General features: G+C 56.9%; 1 protein-coding gene across 3 annotated transcripts in view; it reads right to left on the bottom strand.

The window, feature by feature from the left end:
- HTT (huntingtin) overlaps nucleotides 1-17880 on the bottom strand; it is a 99486-nt gene that overhangs the window by 22356 nt on the left and 59250 nt on the right. For all 3 annotated transcript variants that reach the window (XM_054688226.1, XM_054688228.1, XM_054688227.1), the window contains 14 exons: nucleotides 17610-17771; nucleotides 16612-16667; nucleotides 15561-15709; nucleotides 14782-14918; nucleotides 13369-13485; nucleotides 11053-11175; nucleotides 10534-10769; nucleotides 9522-9664; nucleotides 7666-7873; nucleotides 3791-3932; nucleotides 2105-2284; nucleotides 1802-1978; nucleotides 1537-1613; nucleotides 280-418 (listed from right to left, as the gene is read on the bottom strand). In XM_054688226.1, the coding sequence (XP_054544201.1) occupies nucleotides 280-418; nucleotides 1537-1613; nucleotides 1802-1978; nucleotides 2105-2284; nucleotides 3791-3932; nucleotides 7666-7873; nucleotides 9522-9664; nucleotides 10534-10769; nucleotides 11053-11175; nucleotides 13369-13485; nucleotides 14782-14918; nucleotides 15561-15709; nucleotides 16612-16667; nucleotides 17610-17771 (2046 nt within the window). The remainder of the gene's footprint in view (nucleotides 1-279; nucleotides 419-1536; nucleotides 1614-1801; nucleotides 1979-2104; nucleotides 2285-3790; nucleotides 3933-7665; nucleotides 7874-9521; nucleotides 9665-10533; nucleotides 10770-11052; nucleotides 11176-13368; nucleotides 13486-14781; nucleotides 14919-15560; nucleotides 15710-16611; nucleotides 16668-17609; nucleotides 17772-17880) is intronic.

The raw sequence follows: 17880 nt of genomic DNA, 5'->3' as shown, positions 1-17880 counted from the left end.
AAGCCCACAGGCCCAGGCCATCTCCTGACTTGCCCAGCACCTGTCCTGACCTTCCCGGCCAGCCACCAGTGCCCCAAGCCAGCATGTCCCTTCTCACGCCACACCCTGCCTAAAGCTGCTAACAACCTCAGGCCTCTGATCAGGGAGGTAGCCCTGCCCAGGCCAAAAACCAGGTCACCCTGCCGCCTGAGCCACCCAGCCACGCACTCTGGGTCTGCTGTGGAAGGAAAGAGGGGCTCAGTGCACAGTGGGCCCCACACAACACCTGTGGACACTTACTTTGTCCGGAGTCACTGTCTCCAGTGCCAGGGGCCCATCCCCGTCCAGCGGGTGGGACGTGAGTGGAGGAGAGGGGCCGCGTGACCCTGGCGCAGCAGCCAGACGAAGCCTGTCCAGCAGGGAGTAGAGCCGCTGGTGTCTGCAAGGCAAGCGCGGTGGGGTCAGAGCTGAGGGCAGAGCAGGAGGGCGCCATGCACCCGGACTTCCTCTTCAGAGTTCCTCCTCACCCGCCTCGAAGCCAGTCAGAGGCAGCTTTAGACACTGCTTTACTTTTAATGACCAGAGTCTGCACTCCATAAACATCTCTCAGAGGTTTCATCTACGCTCGAACACGACCACAGGCAGTCATGGTGCAACAGCTCACAAAAGCATCTTCATGCACACAGGACAGATCATCTCCTCTAAGAGCCGAGTGCATGAAATGTCCTATTTAATCTCCCAACAAGACAATTTATGCTAATTTATGTTCATTTCATGGAAGAATCACCTCGTCTGGCACAAGATAGTTATAATCTTCCCCATCTGGGCTGAATACTAAGCCGAGGGTCAAAAAATAATAGTTTGACCTCCCACCATCTGCTGCGCGAGTGACTACTTTACAATGCAAATGACAGGGCTCCTCAGCCGGCGCGCCGAGCCCGCAGCCCAAAGCACATGCGCTTGCCCACCACGCGCCGGCGGCTCTGGGAGCGGAGTCACAGCACCACAGGCCGGCTCCCGTCCCCCACGAAGGAGAGACGGCGACACCCTGTTTACTTTGTGGTCCTGGAACGACACTCACATAAGGTGTCAGGGTTTCCGACGAAGGCCTCTGAGAGGCTCTGAACCAGAGTGAGGTGCTAACTGGCTAGAAGACAGTGGCGACAGGAGGCAGAGAAAGCTCGCGTGCCGAGAACTGGGGCGCTCATCTCAGACTGGCCCACCAGTATTCAGCAACTGGACTGTAGGCGCCAAGATCTTGCTAAGATAAAGCTAGTAATTCCCGTTCCGTGCGATCACAGGATGAGAACAGAGCCTCACTGAACTGGCAGGCGTGCGGCACCCCCACACCCGGCGCCCCACCGCCCGAGGCCGCAGGTGGCACTGCCAGCGTGCTCCAGCGTTTTATACGGCAAGAGCTGACATTTTCATTTAAGAAGGCTTTCGACTCGCGCCTCCCTGCAGTAAAACCACTACCCAGCAGCCAGGCCCCTGTCCCGAATTCACCCCTAGAGACAGGCGGTCATCCCCACCCAGGAGCCGCGGCCCCCGTGTCACCTCTGGGCGAGCCCGCTGCTCTGCAGGTGCTCCTGGACCCTGCTCAGCTCCTCCACTGGCAACTGCGCCGCGCTGCTCTGGAGCGGAAGAGAGCGTGTTAGGGGCTGTAGGGATGGCCCGGCCAATCCCACGCTCAGCGACGCAGGGCAGGCGCGAGGACGGCGGGGCCGCCTGGCCAGCACATAGGCGAGCCAGTGAGGATGGCCCTGCTCGGCCTGCCCTGCTAAGTTTTCAGTGAGAAGCAGCACCAGTGTATTTTCAGTACCTGTAAATTTGCGGCCAAAAGCATTTCTACCCGGCGACAAGCCAGGGTGTCCACCATGCGGGCCAACACACGGAAGGGGGTGCACAAGAGCTTGTCCACATACAACGTCAGCACGGCCCCCGACTGGCTGAGGTGGATCCCTTCCAGGCACTGCAGTGTCTTCTTCAGGGTGGTGGGCTGATGAGTGAGGAAGGAAGGACAAGAGTAGGGCATTGTGCCAACCGGAGGCCAGCAGTTCAAAGATGCTAATTCTCCATTCTTAAGGCCGAGGGGACCGGCAAAAAGCGGCAGAGGGAGACTTACAGCCGAGAGGTTTTCACAACGAGATTGAATTGCCTGGATGAAAAGGCCGCTGGCAGCAGAATTGCGATGCACTGCGCTGATGAAGTCCTGCACGGGCGGCTCGTGGGACAGGCTGATCAGGTCCTGAATGTGATTCACGATGAGCCACGTCAAGTGCTCAGAGTCGTGCAGGTTCTGACACTGAGGAGGAGGAGGAGGAGGAGGCGCGGACTCACCCTCCCGCAGACGGAGAGACCAGACATTGGTGCCACAGGAAGGCCGCGGTTGGGAGGAAAACAAGCTCCCAAGCACGCCCCTGCCGTATCGAGCCCCTGAACCCCATAACTGAGCAGCTGGGACACTCGCTTCATGGGGCCGACACCTCGCCCAGGTACTGTGGCCGGGGACTCCAGAAATCAGTCCTCACAAGGAAATGCGACACAGCTCAGAGGACATCAGCTATGGGCCAAAGACTAGAGCACAGGGCCCAGGGTCGTGACGCTCGGGCCTGCGCGCTGGCTCTCCCGGCGACAACCTGGCCTCCCCACAGGCGTTCTCCAGCACGCTCCTCCCACCCCGGCCTGCCTCCGGCAGTGGAGAAAAAAGCGTTCCCCGTCACTGTCGGTTTTGATAGAATTCCTGAATCCAAAATATGAACGGATGCCACATATTAAATGGACAGAAGTATGAAAATTTTCAGATCAGTGAGCGAGTGGGAAATGCCGTTTAAGAGTGAGCAGCCCTCCATCTAACCCTACTCCTGCGCGGAAACCGTGACGTGTGCTCAATTCCGTGACCTCTGGTTCATGATTAATATTTTTTGTGTAAGATTATTTCACAGTATTAACTTATAAAATTACCTTTTCTTCTAATTTTGTGAAAATCAGCATATAGAATTAAATTACTCCTCAAAAGTGGAACAAGATAGAAGTACTATTTCAACATCAAGGCTATAAAGCAAAAACTGAGTGTTAATAAATCACTATCACAACAAAAAAATCTGCGATAACATCTAATTTAAAGAAGTTCACTTCTTTTTGATTCAGAAAGTTTAACAAACCATTATGGTGTAGAAGGCTTTATGCTAACACTGTTGTGTCCACTATGTCATAATAAAACTGGAAAAATAAAGAGCGCAAGCCACAGCCACAGGCCAGGTGCTCCATGGCACACGCCGCGAAGCAGGGTGCAGGGGGCACCTGCCTGTGCCGGAGAAGGGCTGACCCAAGGACAGCAGGCAACACCACCGCAGGAGGTTTTCCTCTCTCCCCTTGCTTGTCTGGCTTTGTGGTTTTGACAGTTAGTATGTGATGCTAACTTCATGGTCAAAAACGCCACAAGTTATTTTTTAAAAAGAATGGCACTCAGCCAGGAACCCATCTCAAATGCAGCCACATGCAGCTAACCCTTCTCCACAGATTAAATTCTTAAAATCAGAGCCTGCTCCAGGCCGCACTTGGCTGGCTTTGGACCTCTGTCCCAAAGCCAGTGTGACGAAGGTATGGCTGCCACCGCCGACCTGCGACACATGGCAGCCACAAGCCTCCCACGGGCAGACTGACACCCGGCGGCCAGCGCTGGCTTCCGATCCCTTGTCAGGTCAGGACAGTGCCCTGCCTTTGGTTTTCCTTCTGACAGAGTGGCAGGAAGGCCAGGGCTGGGCAACAGAGTCTGCAGGAGCTCAAGCTCCTGGGTTGGCAAACTCACCACATAATCGCAGAAGAGAATGAGCGCCCCTCTCCGCACAATCTCTCTGTTGCACATCCCGAGTTTGGAGACCAAGGCAGCGTCCTCCTGCTCTCCAGACAGCTGGGGACTCAGGGACTTCGTGCTGGACAGACTGCGTCTTCTAGAAGGGGCAGCAGACACACAAAGTTTCTGGGATGGCAGAGACCTTATTTCAAAACACACAGGTTATGTTTAGTTCCGGTTCTAAGCAGCCCATTATCTTAGATTCTGCTGCATCAGAAAGATGTGTGTGCATTACACTTAGTCATCTATCCCTGAGCTACGATAAAGTACATATGGAAAACCAAAGAAAACAGATTTTCCAGGCAGAAAATTACCACACTGAACCAAAGGCCAAATCCACAATGAGGTGAACACCCAGTGGCTCCCCACCTCAGAGCTCTCCCCGGTGACCGCCAGCAGGGCAGTGGCGGCACAGTGCCAGGCACACCAGCCGCGGACGCTGTCTACTGCCACAAAGAACACCTTCCCGCTGGCCGACAAGTTTACCATCCGGTGACCAAAGAACGGCTGGTCCTCAGGCCACAGGCTGCGTAGGGATCCCACTTCAGAGGACCCACCTGCGCTGGACACTGCTCAGGCCACTCGCTGTCCCCACTCATGCTGCCCTTCCTACGAAGCGGGCATTAGCCTCGGAGCCGCGACCAAGCCACACAGCACCCTACACAACCGCCGCTCCTGGCAAACCACCCCGCTGGCATCAGTTCTGTCCCACAGCACGCCCTCCTGGCTGGGGGGCTGTGCCCCCGTGAACAGGTGTGGGGATGGTGGAAATGCCCCGTCATCTCAACTCCTCACGCGACACCGCAGGGTCTACAAGAGGAACTGATAAAAAAATGCTACAGATATAGCAAGTTTTTAAACTGCCATTTGTCTGTTTTCAATAGGTGAGTGTCTGGCCACTGCTCAGAGGTCGCTGGGCCCCACACTGGCCACAGCAACCAGCTGAACTCCAAAGAGGCGGTGCTGAAGGACGCCGACAGGCACCGTGCGGTGGGCGGGGGCCTGTAAAGGGACCACAGGGAATTGGGAAGTGACGGGTATCTGTATGTGGAGGGTGCTGGCGGTCACTTGAGTGTGCTGGCATCAAAGGGTGCATTCTCCTATACCACGGCCATTTTCAATGACAACACTAACGCTCTGGGAGCGCCTGCGCTCCCAGGGCGCATTCGTTCGAGCTGCAGTTTGGTTTTGCAATAGCACATCTTGGGGAAAGAGCCTCTGAAAGACAAGAGGTGCGCTTGCACCTGAGGGTTGGCAGTAGGCCCCACGAAGGGCCACCTCAATTCAGATTCAGTCCCGATGTGCAGCTGGACAAGCCCCCAAGCCAGAGGACAGATGCTAGCAGGTAACGATGGCAAATGGACATCCAGACGCAGGACGTGCGCCCACACAGGCCTGGGGAGAAGGCCGCGACCTCCACCCATGCCCAGCGCTGTGGCAGCAGCAGACCCTCCGGCCACCAAGAGCTGAGAAAGCCCTAGGCCAGTCACAGCCTGGAAGGCACAGTCCCCAGCTAAGAGAAAAGCGCTTCCTGGTGGTGGTGCCCAGAGCGTGGCCTAGGCCCAGCCTGCAACCAGCTGGTGTCCTGCAACAGCGTCACCGAGGAGGCCTGTGCCTGCTGCACCCACAAATCAAAGAGGGACTGTGTCCTGTAGTTCACCCTCCCAGAGCTCCTTTAAATTGTCCTTTGGAAAGAGCCCTCAGCCGCCATGACAGGCAGCTGGAGGAGCCTGTGCCAGGGCAGGGGCCAGCCTGGACGTGCACTGCTCTAGGCGTCCTGACCCGCCTGCACAGGGGTGCCCTGGCACCTAAGTCCTCCCCACACACACCATTTTCCTCCCACACCACCTTTACGTTACCAGCAGACAACACAAGCTTATGAAATTTAAGTAGAGAGAGGCTGCACAGTCCACAGTGTCCTTCCAGGACAACAGAGGGGGCGAAACAAACGTCACAGAGAAGGAAAATGAGTCGGGGTCAAGAAAAACTGAGAGTGAACCACTCGAATTTATGGAAAACTGCAGTTTGCCTCCAACAGCTGGCCGGGGACACCTGCCGCAGCCAGACCGCTTCCTCGGGTGGTCTGCAACAGCTCTTCCCTCCACCTTTTCCTCTTATTGCACATTGAAACCTTTCAAACCAATAGAAAAACTGACAGAATAATACGACGACAGTGATACGCTCTTCACCGAGATCCAACTACCGGCTGTGTCACGCACTCTGCTCTCACACACACACACGCCACTCGCACCCTCTGCACGCTTTCCTAGCTTGCACCGTTTGAGTGGGCCGAGACCCTGTGCCCCTAAAGGCCTCAGCAGGCAGCTCCAAAGACCTGCTCAGAATCACAAGCCCCACAGGCCGCCTGGAGCTCAGACCCCACACAGTGGAGACCAACCACCTGCGTCTGCTCTCATGGCTCCTTTGTTTCTTTTTATCCAAGCAGCTCTACCCAGTGGCTCAGACCTGGGGGGCGTCTGGTGGGGTCTCTGCAGAGGGGCCTGCGTTCAGTGAGCGGCAGCTTCCTCAGACTGCACTAGCCCTCCCACTTTTCTTGAGCCACCCCAGGTGCCTCCTGCCCTCACCACCTCGGTCTGTCAGGAGAGGAGGAGGCAGCAGTGGACAGAGATGGGGGAGGAAGAGACAGGAGATGGGAGAAGAGGAGGAGGAGCTGAGTGAGACTCACTGGGGTGGTGGCGCCTTTAGCTCCCCATCGCCCTCCCAAATACTTGCTGGCACTGAAGCTAACTCGAGTCCCACCCACCATCCTGCCTGTCCAACTCGACTCCGGTGTCCCTGGGGGTATTCCAGGAGTTTGGAAAGACACAAGAGCCCAGGACCCCAACTCCTAAAATGCCTGGTCACTGGCCTGAGGCTGGGCAGCCCTTGTCCTGAGGCCCACTCCGCCGGGCTCAGGGCCTGCTGCTCGCAGTACACCATGGAGCCAGAGCTTCAGGGCCCAGCGCTGGCACCCACGGAGCCTTGCAGAGAGACCAAGCTCCAGGCTCATGGCTGCTTGCTCAGCACTGACCCTGACTTCAGCGATTTCCCAGCTGATGCACCTTTCAGAAACATAAGATGGAAGGTGCTGCCCTATGCTGCACCCCCACCGCAAGCTCATCAAGCACTTCTGGTCTGAGCACCCCACCCTGACGGCGAGCACTCTAGGGCAGGAACCCACCAGCGCGAGCGCAGCACACGTCCAATAATGCCTACTGCCATGGCGCTCCCGGCCCTGCACGGTACGATCTGTTCTCACTGGTGGGGGGCACCGGCTTCACACCAGTCTGCCAGGAGCTACACCCAGGATGCGCCTGGGAGGCAAGTTAGGGTGCTGAGCACCACACACATGCAGACAGCTCTGCAGAGAGCACCTGAGAAGTGAGGCCCAAGCCTGCACACATGCTACAGAGAGGCCGCCTGCAATCGCACCCTGTATGAGCCTCGAGCGTGGTGACTGTGAGGTATTTTTTCCCAGCCACTTGGAAATGTCACTAAACAAGTACTTCATCATCTAAGAATAACCAGAACCACATTTAACTTATAATGAAATCAAGACATTGAGACATGTCTGGCTCTGGAACCATTTAAGGACGAGACCTAGCAGGAGGGACACGGGTGAGGAGGCGGCCCGCGGCAGGGACCTTCTCAGGTAAGTCACATGGCAGTGGCCGTGGCTGAGCCGGGGCCCAGAAGGGGACACAGCAGTGACGCCTCGCAGAGCCGGGGAGGGAGGTCGCCGAGGGACAGACTCCGCAGGGGCCGAAGCATGAGCTACAGGTCTGAGCACGCACATGTAGGGGGCCCTGGCCGGGGAGCCCTGGACATACTTGGGGGTCTGCTGCACCTCTGACCACCAGCGGTAGTCGGTGTGGCTGACGAGCAGCAGGATCTGGCACCAGAGCAGCACCAAGGCAGGGTGTGTGGGGGCCATGGAGCACACCCGCGCGTTCAGGCTCTCTAGCCCATAGAAGCTGCTGTCAGCGGCCTCAGCCGTGAACAGTCTCGTGGCGGCGGCTGTGATTCTCCGGAACATTCCTAGAAACAAACCAAAGTAAAACAGATTAGCAAAAATGTCTCTGCTGATCATCAAGGTCCAGCATCTTGCAGTTCGGGAACATTTTACATGAAGACGCATGCCCGGCCTCTCCTACGCTTGCATACTCAAAGTGTTTGGCACTTCGGAAATGTCAACTTTTCTAAGCAAAAAAGACATTCCACATAGTTATTGGAACAGCCAAGGAAGCTAACAACTCTGCCCCCACCCCCCTTCTGGTGGCTCAGGAGACATGCCCCCCCACAGCTGGGCAGCAAGAAACAGGGCCCTCACTGCTCCTTACTCTTGCCTTACAAGCCCAGGGGCACACACTACAAGGGTCAGCTGGAACAGGACAAGTGCCCAGCACCCATGCCAGCCAGGCTTGCTCCTGCAGAGCACGGACAGCCGAGGGCAGGTGGTCCTGTGTCCACCACGGGCTGCTCGCCACCACACTTAGCGCTGGCCTGCAGCAGCAGACGCATCTGATGGCCCACATCTCCACGGCATCCCCCCGCCCGCGGATGAAATGACTCCATCCCATCCCCTCCTCTGGAAGCACAGGAAGGGCTCAGTAGGCCTCTCCGCCCCATGGACACAGAGAAAGGCACTGGGAGATGGGACAAGAATTTGCCAAAGGCTTTCTGTCCCCCAAATTTCAGTAGATCCATCTGTTCTGCTCCCCGCTCTGTCTCTGGTGAATACTCTTACCTCCTCCCCCCACGCCTCTGGCCTGCACCCCAGCTCTTGTATGCATAAATAAATAAACTAAATCTTTAAAAAAAAAAAAAGTCACCAACTTTATATGCCAAACGCACCTCATTTATATCAGGACAAGATGACTTACCTCAATTCTATCTGAAAACCAGCACAGTAATTCTGCCCCCTAGTGTCTTTAAAAGAAATGCAGTCTAAACAAACCAAGAAGCAGAAACACTGCGCAGCCACACACCCAGTCACGCTCACACACCCACACAGACACACATTCAGTCCCAAGCACACACGTGCCTCACTTATGATCGCTGACCAAGTGATATATGCCCAAAGACGTCAGCAGCAAAGCCCCGGTGCCCAAAGGCAGGCGCAGCTGCCTAACAGTGTGGCCTCTAATGTGCCCGTCTGCCTCTCAGCTGGGGGTCCTTGGCCATGACTTGTGAGCCAGGCAGGGGGCACCCCTGTAAGTCAAGGGTTCCCTCCAGCCAATTGCGGAGAAGCCGGCCACACTCTGGTCAGCCTCGTATCTGGGCCAACTTCCTGGACGTCTGTTGCTCTTGCTCTTGCTGAAGCAAGGAAGAGAGGTATGCACGCTACACCTAAGTCTTCCAGCCCCTCACCCGCCCTGTCCGAAAGGCAGGCGCTCTCGAAGACACTCACTCCTTTCAGAAAACGCTGCCTGCCTACCAAGGACCTACAACTTCAGAGCTATGACTGTGGAATGTTGGCATCTCTCAACTTTCTTGGGTTCACAACCCTTTATGGTTCACAGTCACGGGCAGGCAACAGAAGCACCTGGCCTCCCACGTCGGCACACCAGGAGGAAGCCCTAGGTCTTCTGCCCCACCAGGCACCCAGTACAGAGCGGCGTGGGCCCGAGCGCACAGTATGGATAGCTCTGCCTGCAGCTGCCAGCCCCGCCCCCCAGCCACCTACCCGACTTGAAGATGTGGATGAGACACATCAGCAGCGTGCCCAGCTCCTGGCAATAGAAGGTGTGCTGCTGCTCGCTCATGTCCACTTTTAATTGCTTCGTGACAATGTCCTCTAAAAGAATGCCGACCAGTTGCAATAGAAACCTTCAAAGACAAGGAGAAAGGTAGGGTGACGAGGAGACCCCGGCAGAGCGCCATGGGAGGAGCGGCAGCAGAGCGAGCGTGAGTAAGCAGAGGAGCGAGCACGGTGCAGTGCCAGCTCTTCGGCCAAAGTCACTTTCCCTGTCTGCATCTCACTTTCCTCGCTGGGGGATGGCTGTCACGGTGCCACCTTCAAAGGACTGTCAGCAGGATGAAATGACAGCTAGTGACTCTTTAAACACCGCAAACCGTAATCATCCAGCTGATGACCCAGCACTGGGATTTCAAGTGTCAGCCACCTGCTTAAGTGGAACAGGGGGCTCCCTGGGCTGTCCTGCTGAACCCAGAAACACAGAGTGCCATGCAGGGTAGAGATTCCTCTCTGCAAGCACAGCTCTAGGGAAGGGTGTCCACGCCACTGTCCACATCTGTCCCGGCAGCTCCGAATCCAGCACGGGGGCCGCTGAGCAACAAGCGCCCTCAGACTGGGGCAAGCCACTGCCTCCTGCCCTGGAGGAGGCCGCCCCATAAGGAGGGCAGGCAAGGGGTCAGCAGTCTCCTGAGGGTGGCCAAGGTGAGTGGCCGCCCCATAGGACCAGGAATTCATCTGCCAGTCCCGTGACCAGCACACAGGAAAAGCAGCTAAGGCAGACTTCAGTGGGTTTTCCCAGGGCCTCCGTCCCCTGCAGGAAAAGCAGCCTGCAGCCGCCCCCACCCACGCAGAGCCAATGTGTTGCCTCTGAACAGGACACAGAAGTGTGACAAGGACCCCACAGCTGCGAAGCAGAAGGACCAGCACCACCAGGCTCGGGAGGCGGGGAACGACACAGCCCTGAGAGGCGCAGAGGAGGACGGGGCTTGCACGCGCGCACCTTGAAAACGTTTCTTCTGGCAAATTCTTCACTTGTCTCCCATCACTGTGTTCCTCTGGCGCAGGACTGCTGTCCCCTTCTCTCAGCCTGTTTATTACTGGGCAGGATATCAAATATGGAGAGAGGGCGAGCTCTTGAATGCGAGAGAGAACAATGTCTTCGGTTGACTGGGAGATCAGGACCCGCAGGATGGCAAGGATTCCTGACACCCACAGCTGAACAGAGCTCACAGATGCCTAAGAGGAAACAGAAGTTGCAGCTAAAGAAAAAAAAGACGACGTCATTCCCCGGTGCCAGCTTCATAAGCGAAAACCGCCGCGCCAAGCACAGCCCCAACTGCCAGCCCCCTCGGCCACCCCAACAGCACAGCCCCAAGCACAGCCCCAACAGGCGCTGTAAGCGCTGCGGCGGAACCCTCCAAATGGAATTTTTAGGTCCAGCCCTGCAGGGTCCACAGGTGCCTCCCAGGGACCACCGCTCTGCAGGGGAGAATGAGGCGCCGCCACGGGAGACACTCACCATCGTGTCCGGAGTGACGAACATGCTCCGCAAAAGCATGTCCACGGGCCGCAGAGAGGACGGGGCCAAAATCTCAAACAAAGTATTTAACACTCCAAGGGCTTCGTGAGAGTCGATGTGCATCTGTCACCACGAAACACCAGGACACCTCTCGGTGAGCAGGTACAAGGCCAAGGCCCACACCCGCCCAGCTCCACTGTCAGCGCAGCCTAACTTGGGGAGTGAGCCCAGCCAAGAGGCTTCAGGGCACGGAGCTCTCTTCCTCAGCCGCTGGTCGTGCCAACAACGTGCGCTTTCTGTAAATGACTCAAGCACATAGAAGTATGAAAACAGCCCCTGGGATGGCCCTGTGGGCCCAGGGGATGGTCCCGTGGCCCCTGTGGGCGGCCTATCCACACATGTACAGCAGTTTTTAAGTTGTTTAGAAAAGTCGTGTTACAAATGCCAACTTTCCTAGAAGAAACAGGTTCTAAAATGTAACACTTTCAAGGTGCAAACTCTGCCCAGGCTGTCTCTCCAGATACACCCCCCACCCCCACCCCTGTGCTGAGCACTCCCCACTCCCTTCAGCCTTTTCGGGTGAGGATGTGCATACGCTGCAGACGTGGCAATGCCCAGATAGGGCGATCCAGGCGCAGGTGGAAAGCCAGGGGTGAGAAGCACAGACCCGCTGCCCTGCCAACTGCCCCTGGCCAGGCCCCCAAGAGCTGCCGCTGCAGCCCAGCACCGCCCAGCGCCCAGACCCTCCCCATGCCTCCCTTCTCCGGCTGCCGCCCTCCCGCTCTCACCACCACAGGCCACCCAACGGCTCCCAAGACCTCCCAGCGCCCTGAGCCCCAACCTGGTCCCAGCAGCCCGCAGTTGACACCCCCTTGTGGAAGAACAGCACCCCTGCCTGCCTGCCCGAGGTGGGCAGCTCCTTGTCTCCCTCGGGGGCCTCCCTCACCACACTGGCTGCTCAGCTGGGGCAGCTCCCAGCTCAGAGTTTGGTTCCCTCCCTTTGCAGCTGTGCCGGGTCCTTTGACAGTGACCATGGCCAGTCTTGGGCAGCCACAGCCTGCCCAGTGTACACAAGCACTCACTCTCTCTCCAGCACCAGACCAACCCCCCCGGGAACCTGCTGTGCCCACAGTCTTCTTCCCGGCGGTGGAGGGCAGCCTCGTGCTGCCTGGAGTCACCCCACTTTTCTCGTCCTCACGCCCAGGACACCAGAGCACCCAGATGGGCACCTGAGCTGTGCCGGCCCTGTCCACAGCAGCTCTCCTTCAGTGGGCGTCCTGCGCACCCCCACCTCCAATCTCAACATTCAAGTCACACTTCACCACTCCTTTGTCCCTGCCTCTCTGCCCACCAGACTTCCCTAAGCACTCAGGCAGGCCCAAGAGGCCCCCACATCCTTCCCTGACCCCGTGCAGGCTCCTGCTCTTCTTTCATCCCACAGGGATGCACCCCCGGGAAATCTCCTCCCAACCCTGTCGATGCAACCTTTCCTTCAAGGCCCACCCACTGCCCGCAGCCAGCTTCCTCCCTTCGCTGTCACACACCGCCACAGGGCCATTTCCTGTGCACTAGGCTCCCACCAGCCCCTCCGCAGCACAGGCTAAGCTGGAGCACGGCCGCGGGCATCTTGCCAGGAGCCAGGCCCCAGCCCCACCGGCGGGGCTCCAGGAAACAAGCCAGTGAGGAAACCAGACGCGATAAAGCAGCCACCATGCGGGTGCTCGTGCTCCCAGGATGCCCAGGACACACGACCAGACGCACGCAGGTCAGGGGGCCAGGACGGACCTACGCCTTGGCTGCTGCACTCCACGGCCAGGCACCAGAGCTGGTAGCAAGCGTTTCCCCAGGGACCCTCTTCCTGGCCCTGCCCTGATCACAAACTGTGGCCCCTGGGGGAGGCGCAGAGGGGCCCAGAGCACACAGGCACCGGCAGGTAGCTCTTCCCCACCTGGAGAAGCCCTGGAGCGCGCCGCCTGATTCCAGAAGTTGAGCTCAGCATTTTGCCGGCGCTAGGTGAGCACCGTCACCTATACACACCAACTCAGCAGAACCGGGGGCACGTGTGATGAGGGCCCGGCACCTCCAGCACCACTTCCGGGAGCCCGGGAGACAGCTCTGCGCCTCAGTCTCCACACTTGCAAGAAGGGACAGGAGCAACCCAAAAGGGTGACTGAGAAGGCAGGAGAGGCCCCTGCCCCGAGGGCCTGGTAATTGCTAAAAGAACTCATATCCCTCATACTTGACGGGGCGATGCCGGCACCCACTGGCAGCCTCTCGGCAACACAGAGCGCTGCCTTGACCCCCACAGGGACAGACCTGCTGCCTGGCCAACATGGGCAGGATGATGTCAGCGATCTGTCGCGACAGCCGTTTCCACTTGTCCTCGTTCTCCTTGTGGCACTGCTGCAGGACCAGGATGAACATCTCCACCACCTGCAAGAGATGGGCACAGTCCCTTTCCGTCCCACCGCATGCCAGCTCCCACGCACCCCAGGTCGGCCTCCCCGTGCGGTCCAAAGGTCCCCCCCACGCCCCGCCCCAACCCAGCCGTGACCTGCACCATCACCTCCGTGAGGACGAGGCTGCACAAGCAGAGAGCAGGCACCAAAGGCCAGTTAGGCTGACCCTGGCCGGGCAGAGCACAGCCCCTGGCCACGCCGTCTGTAGCCCCTTCACCTCGCATCTGCTCTCTGCACAGGCCCCACCCACGGAGGCCAACTCACTTCCAGAAGCATCACACACAGAGGTGTACCAGCTTATTAGCAGTCATTTCTAACAGAGGCGTCGTCAGCCCACTGCTGTAAATAAAGTCTGGCTGGCTCACAGCCCTGTATGCACGCCCGCCAGGATGGCTCTGACCGTTTCCCGCGATGCTGAAAGCACGATTACCTACTTGTTGACAGAAAAAGTGTGCTAGCCTGGACGGAGGACACCACCACCAAGACACAGCAGTGCGAGCTCCCACAAGCCGGCCCGTCCACACCGCCGAGGGCTGCCTGTTCCCTGGAGCCTGGGCAGCACCAGGAAACCCCACCACTTCTGACCTGCCCCGAAAGACCAGCTGACCCCGTCTGCCCTCCCACCACACAGCCAGCCTGCTGCCAGGAGTGAGCACCATGTTCGCAAGCCGCTGCCCGGAGGGTGTCCCCTCGCAGGAGGTGTGGGGGTTAAGGAAATACTGCAGGGGCAGCCGAATGCGAAGGGACAGACAGACGCACACGGCTTGATAAAGCTTCCAAAACAAGCTTCCAAAACAAACTGAACTTCTACAAATTCTACAGAAAATGACCAAATCAAGAGGCTGGACCCCTGACCAGCTACAAGGAGGAGCCAGGCGGCCAGGTCCGTACTCAGGCTGTCCCAGCCCCACTCGAAGCAAAGAAACCAGAAATCAGCCCCCAAAGAGAGTGTGGCACTAGTGAAAACAGAGGTGAATAAATGTATGACTAAAGTCTTCAAATTATTTCAGATTTGAGATTTTTAAAAATTATTTTCAGAATTTTGTCATTTTGATCCATGCTGCCAATGATGGGCGCCGGTCCTCACTTTGGGGGGTGGGACTCGTGACAGTCACCTGGGTTCCCCCAGGGCTGGGCTGCTTGAAGGCAGGGTAGGGCCGAGTCTCCACCTCCCCGGGTGACTCCCCGTGAGCTGGCCCAGGGCCAGGCCAGGCCTCCCCCGCACCTCCCCCCGGGACGGCAGGGCAGCGCTGCAGGGACCAGCGCCCACCTGGTGGTACTGGATGAGTCGCAGCAACATGGACACCACCACCTCTTTTTGGGTCTCGAGCTCTTTTCCTGCATCGGCTTTGTTGGTTCCTCGTAACACGAAGAGGTCGTGGACAATAGGCTGCAGAGCCGGGATGGCTGCGGGCAGAAGGCACGCTCAGAGGCACTCAGGACTACCACACTCAGGGACGGCACTGACACCTCCAGAAAGCGTCCGACAAACGAGAACGCCTCCCCCCGGCAGGTTCACGGCCATCGACGGGCGCAGAGATGCTACCGCCACACCACCGCAGCAGCCCTGGGCTCTTGACACCGCGATGACTTTGTGAGCTCTTAAAAACTAAGTCAGGGGAGAGGCCACGAATTTCATCCGGAAGCATCTTTGAGCTCATCGAGGAGACACCGTGAACAAAGCTCACCCCACTGAGGTGAAAATGAAAGTGGAGAGCGATGGCTTTGTGAGCTCCTAAAAACTAAGTCAGGGGAGAGGCCACGAATTTCATCCGGAAGCATCTTTGAGCTCACCGAGGAGACACCGAGAACAAAGCTCACCCCACTGAGGTGAAAATAAAAGTGGAGACAAAAAGGGACCAGCTACCCAAGCAGGCCACACACGCCCAAAGTAAAGGATGGCCAGCCTTGCCAGCCAGCCGGCACTCTGGACGCGCGCACGTGTGCACACGCAGAGCCGGGCTGGCACAGCTGCAGCAGGCGGGCTGGGAGAGGCACTGCCACACCTGCCGCATCACACGTGGCCCCAGGGACACCCCGCCCCATTACCATGAGTCACAGCCTTCCTCCCGCTGGCCATGATGCCATCGCAGAGCTGAATGATCTTGGGGATTCCGATGATCTGCTTCGAATGGTAGCGTTCATAAGACAGCAACACCAGGAAGAAGAAGATGTTTGGAATGATTGCCTCCGATTCCCTAGAAACAAAAACATCATTTAAGTGCTTCTTATAAAATCCGGCCACATGCCAACACATATAAACACCATCCATGGAGACAGCATGAAGTTACTCATGATGCAGAGCTGAGAGAGCACGAATGTGAGCTGGGGGGTGCATACTCGGCACCTCACGTCAGCCCACCTAAGACACCCTGCTTTCTGTGCAGCACACGGGCTGCAGCCTGCTGAGCATGTGCATCACCCGAAGGCCAAAGCCCCGCGCCCACGGGACAGGCTTTTCCACCCTCCTGTGCCCCATCCTCTTCCGCTGAAGAAACGGAGCCTCAAAGGCAAAGCAGGCATCAGCAAGGTCACTGTCGGGGCGCGTGCTCAGGAGAAAGTGACCTCCGGGCCAAGCACCTGTCAGGGCGCGCTCTCGTCACTGCTCCCTTCTCTTTAGCAAGCAGTGCAGGAACTAAAGAAGCTTAATTTTCAATGAGTACATACCTATAACCGGCACAGAAGCATTAAAACCTTACTGTCTAGCAAAGAAAACTTCAATAAATTAGTAAAGTGCATAATAATCACCTTTATTAAAGATAACCGTGTCTAGAAAATGCTTTCTCTAAGATTTTGAAAGACCAGCATTCAGTCAGAAGATTTCACTGAACAATCTATTATCACACTTGAAAGCTATGAAATGTGAAGTAAGACTGAGGAGACGTGCCATCACCAGACGCTAAACTACTGTTACACAAGCCTAACACACTCATTTACTTCTAAGAGAAACAAAAATATACCATATTAATCAGATTTCCATTAACAAGCCAGCAAAATTGCCTAAGAATCCTTTAAAGTAAACATTCATCTTAATATTAGTAATTTATTCTATGTAAGTGCAAAGTGAGGGTAAGAAATCTGAAACGCTGCCCGCGGTTACCTGAACTGGCCCACTTCGATGTATTCAAACTGCTTCAGCACAAACCCGATGAACACCTGCAGGCAGGCAAGGAAAGGCCCCATGTCAATAATTAAACTATAACCGACATCACTTCTCACTCACACGTGCCAATTCTTAGCAAGTTTCCTAACACTACATAAATCTGCTTGTATGTGAGACTCAAGTGGATTCTACTGTCAGACTGGATCATTCCGGAACACCTCCAGAAATCCCATTCAACACACTCAAGGCTGGACACCTGCTGAAACCCGCGTGGAAGAGGGTGAATTCCAGGGGCCATTAAGCACCCCAACGCCACAGCGAGGGGGCTCGGTCACTGCAGTTCTGGGCAAAGCTGGCAGCAGAGTCCCTGAAGCTGGGTCAGTAACGAGAGGCTCCACTTAGTCCACCTCGCCTCCCCGACCTGCCGTCCAGACTCCCATAGGAGGGGTGCTGGAGTAAGGGGCACATCAGGACTGGGGGACAGCAGCCGTCCCCTCCACCAGGCATGAGCATCAGGCACAGCTTCCTCTCAGCCCTGGACATGGGCCGGGCCCGGGGTCTCAACACAGCGCCGGGAACAGCGCTACCTCATCCAATCTCCTGGGTGTGCACACACACGCTGTCGGAGCTGCATCCTCAGGCCGGGAGGGAGGCCAGAGCGGCAAAGCAGGTCAGCAAAGTGAGGCCGGCATTCATGACAAGGTAGAACCAATGCTGCCTGTTTACCAGATGCTAAACTACTGTTACACAAATCACAGGAATTCAATTTGCTAGAGGGAGGCAGAGGCTGGTCGAGGGAGCACTAGGGGTGGGGAAGGGGGAATGGGCTTCATGTGCCCTCCCCCATGGGGAAGCTGGTAACTTGGCTGTGTTTCCTCGCTTCTCCTGAGGAATCAAAGCCTTTAAGGCACTTAAGTTGGAGTCGGCGTCTCTTCATAATCATTCTAGTCAGCTGTGGACGGGTCTGGCCGATGGAGGGGAAGTGACTGACACACCTGATCCGAGTCCAGGAGACAGTAGTTCACCCTCAGCTGAACCAGCTGTGCCAGCAGGTCCAGCACCTGCTTCTGTAGCTGCACGGACGTGGTGGTTGTGTACTGCTTCAGAGCCTTTATGACGAGTGGCTCAAATAAGCGGATGTGATTATGAATCGCGTTCTAGAAGAAAGGAAAAAAAGCATCCCCAAGTGAGTCTTCAACAAAAAAACTTCAACAAGCGAACTGTGAAGTCTCAGCCCGAAGTTCATTTTCCACGCCCAGGACATCC

The sequence above is a fragment of the Talpa occidentalis genome, unplaced genomic scaffold (assembly GCF_014898055.3).
Source record: "Talpa occidentalis isolate TD23 unplaced genomic scaffold, MPIMG_talOcc4v2.1 talOcc4.6, whole genome shotgun sequence".
NCBI lineage: Eukaryota > Metazoa > Chordata > Mammalia > Eulipotyphla > Talpidae > Talpa > Talpa occidentalis.
The sequence above is the reverse complement of the archived record's forward strand: the minus strand, read 5'-3'. Positions and strand labels throughout refer to the sequence as shown.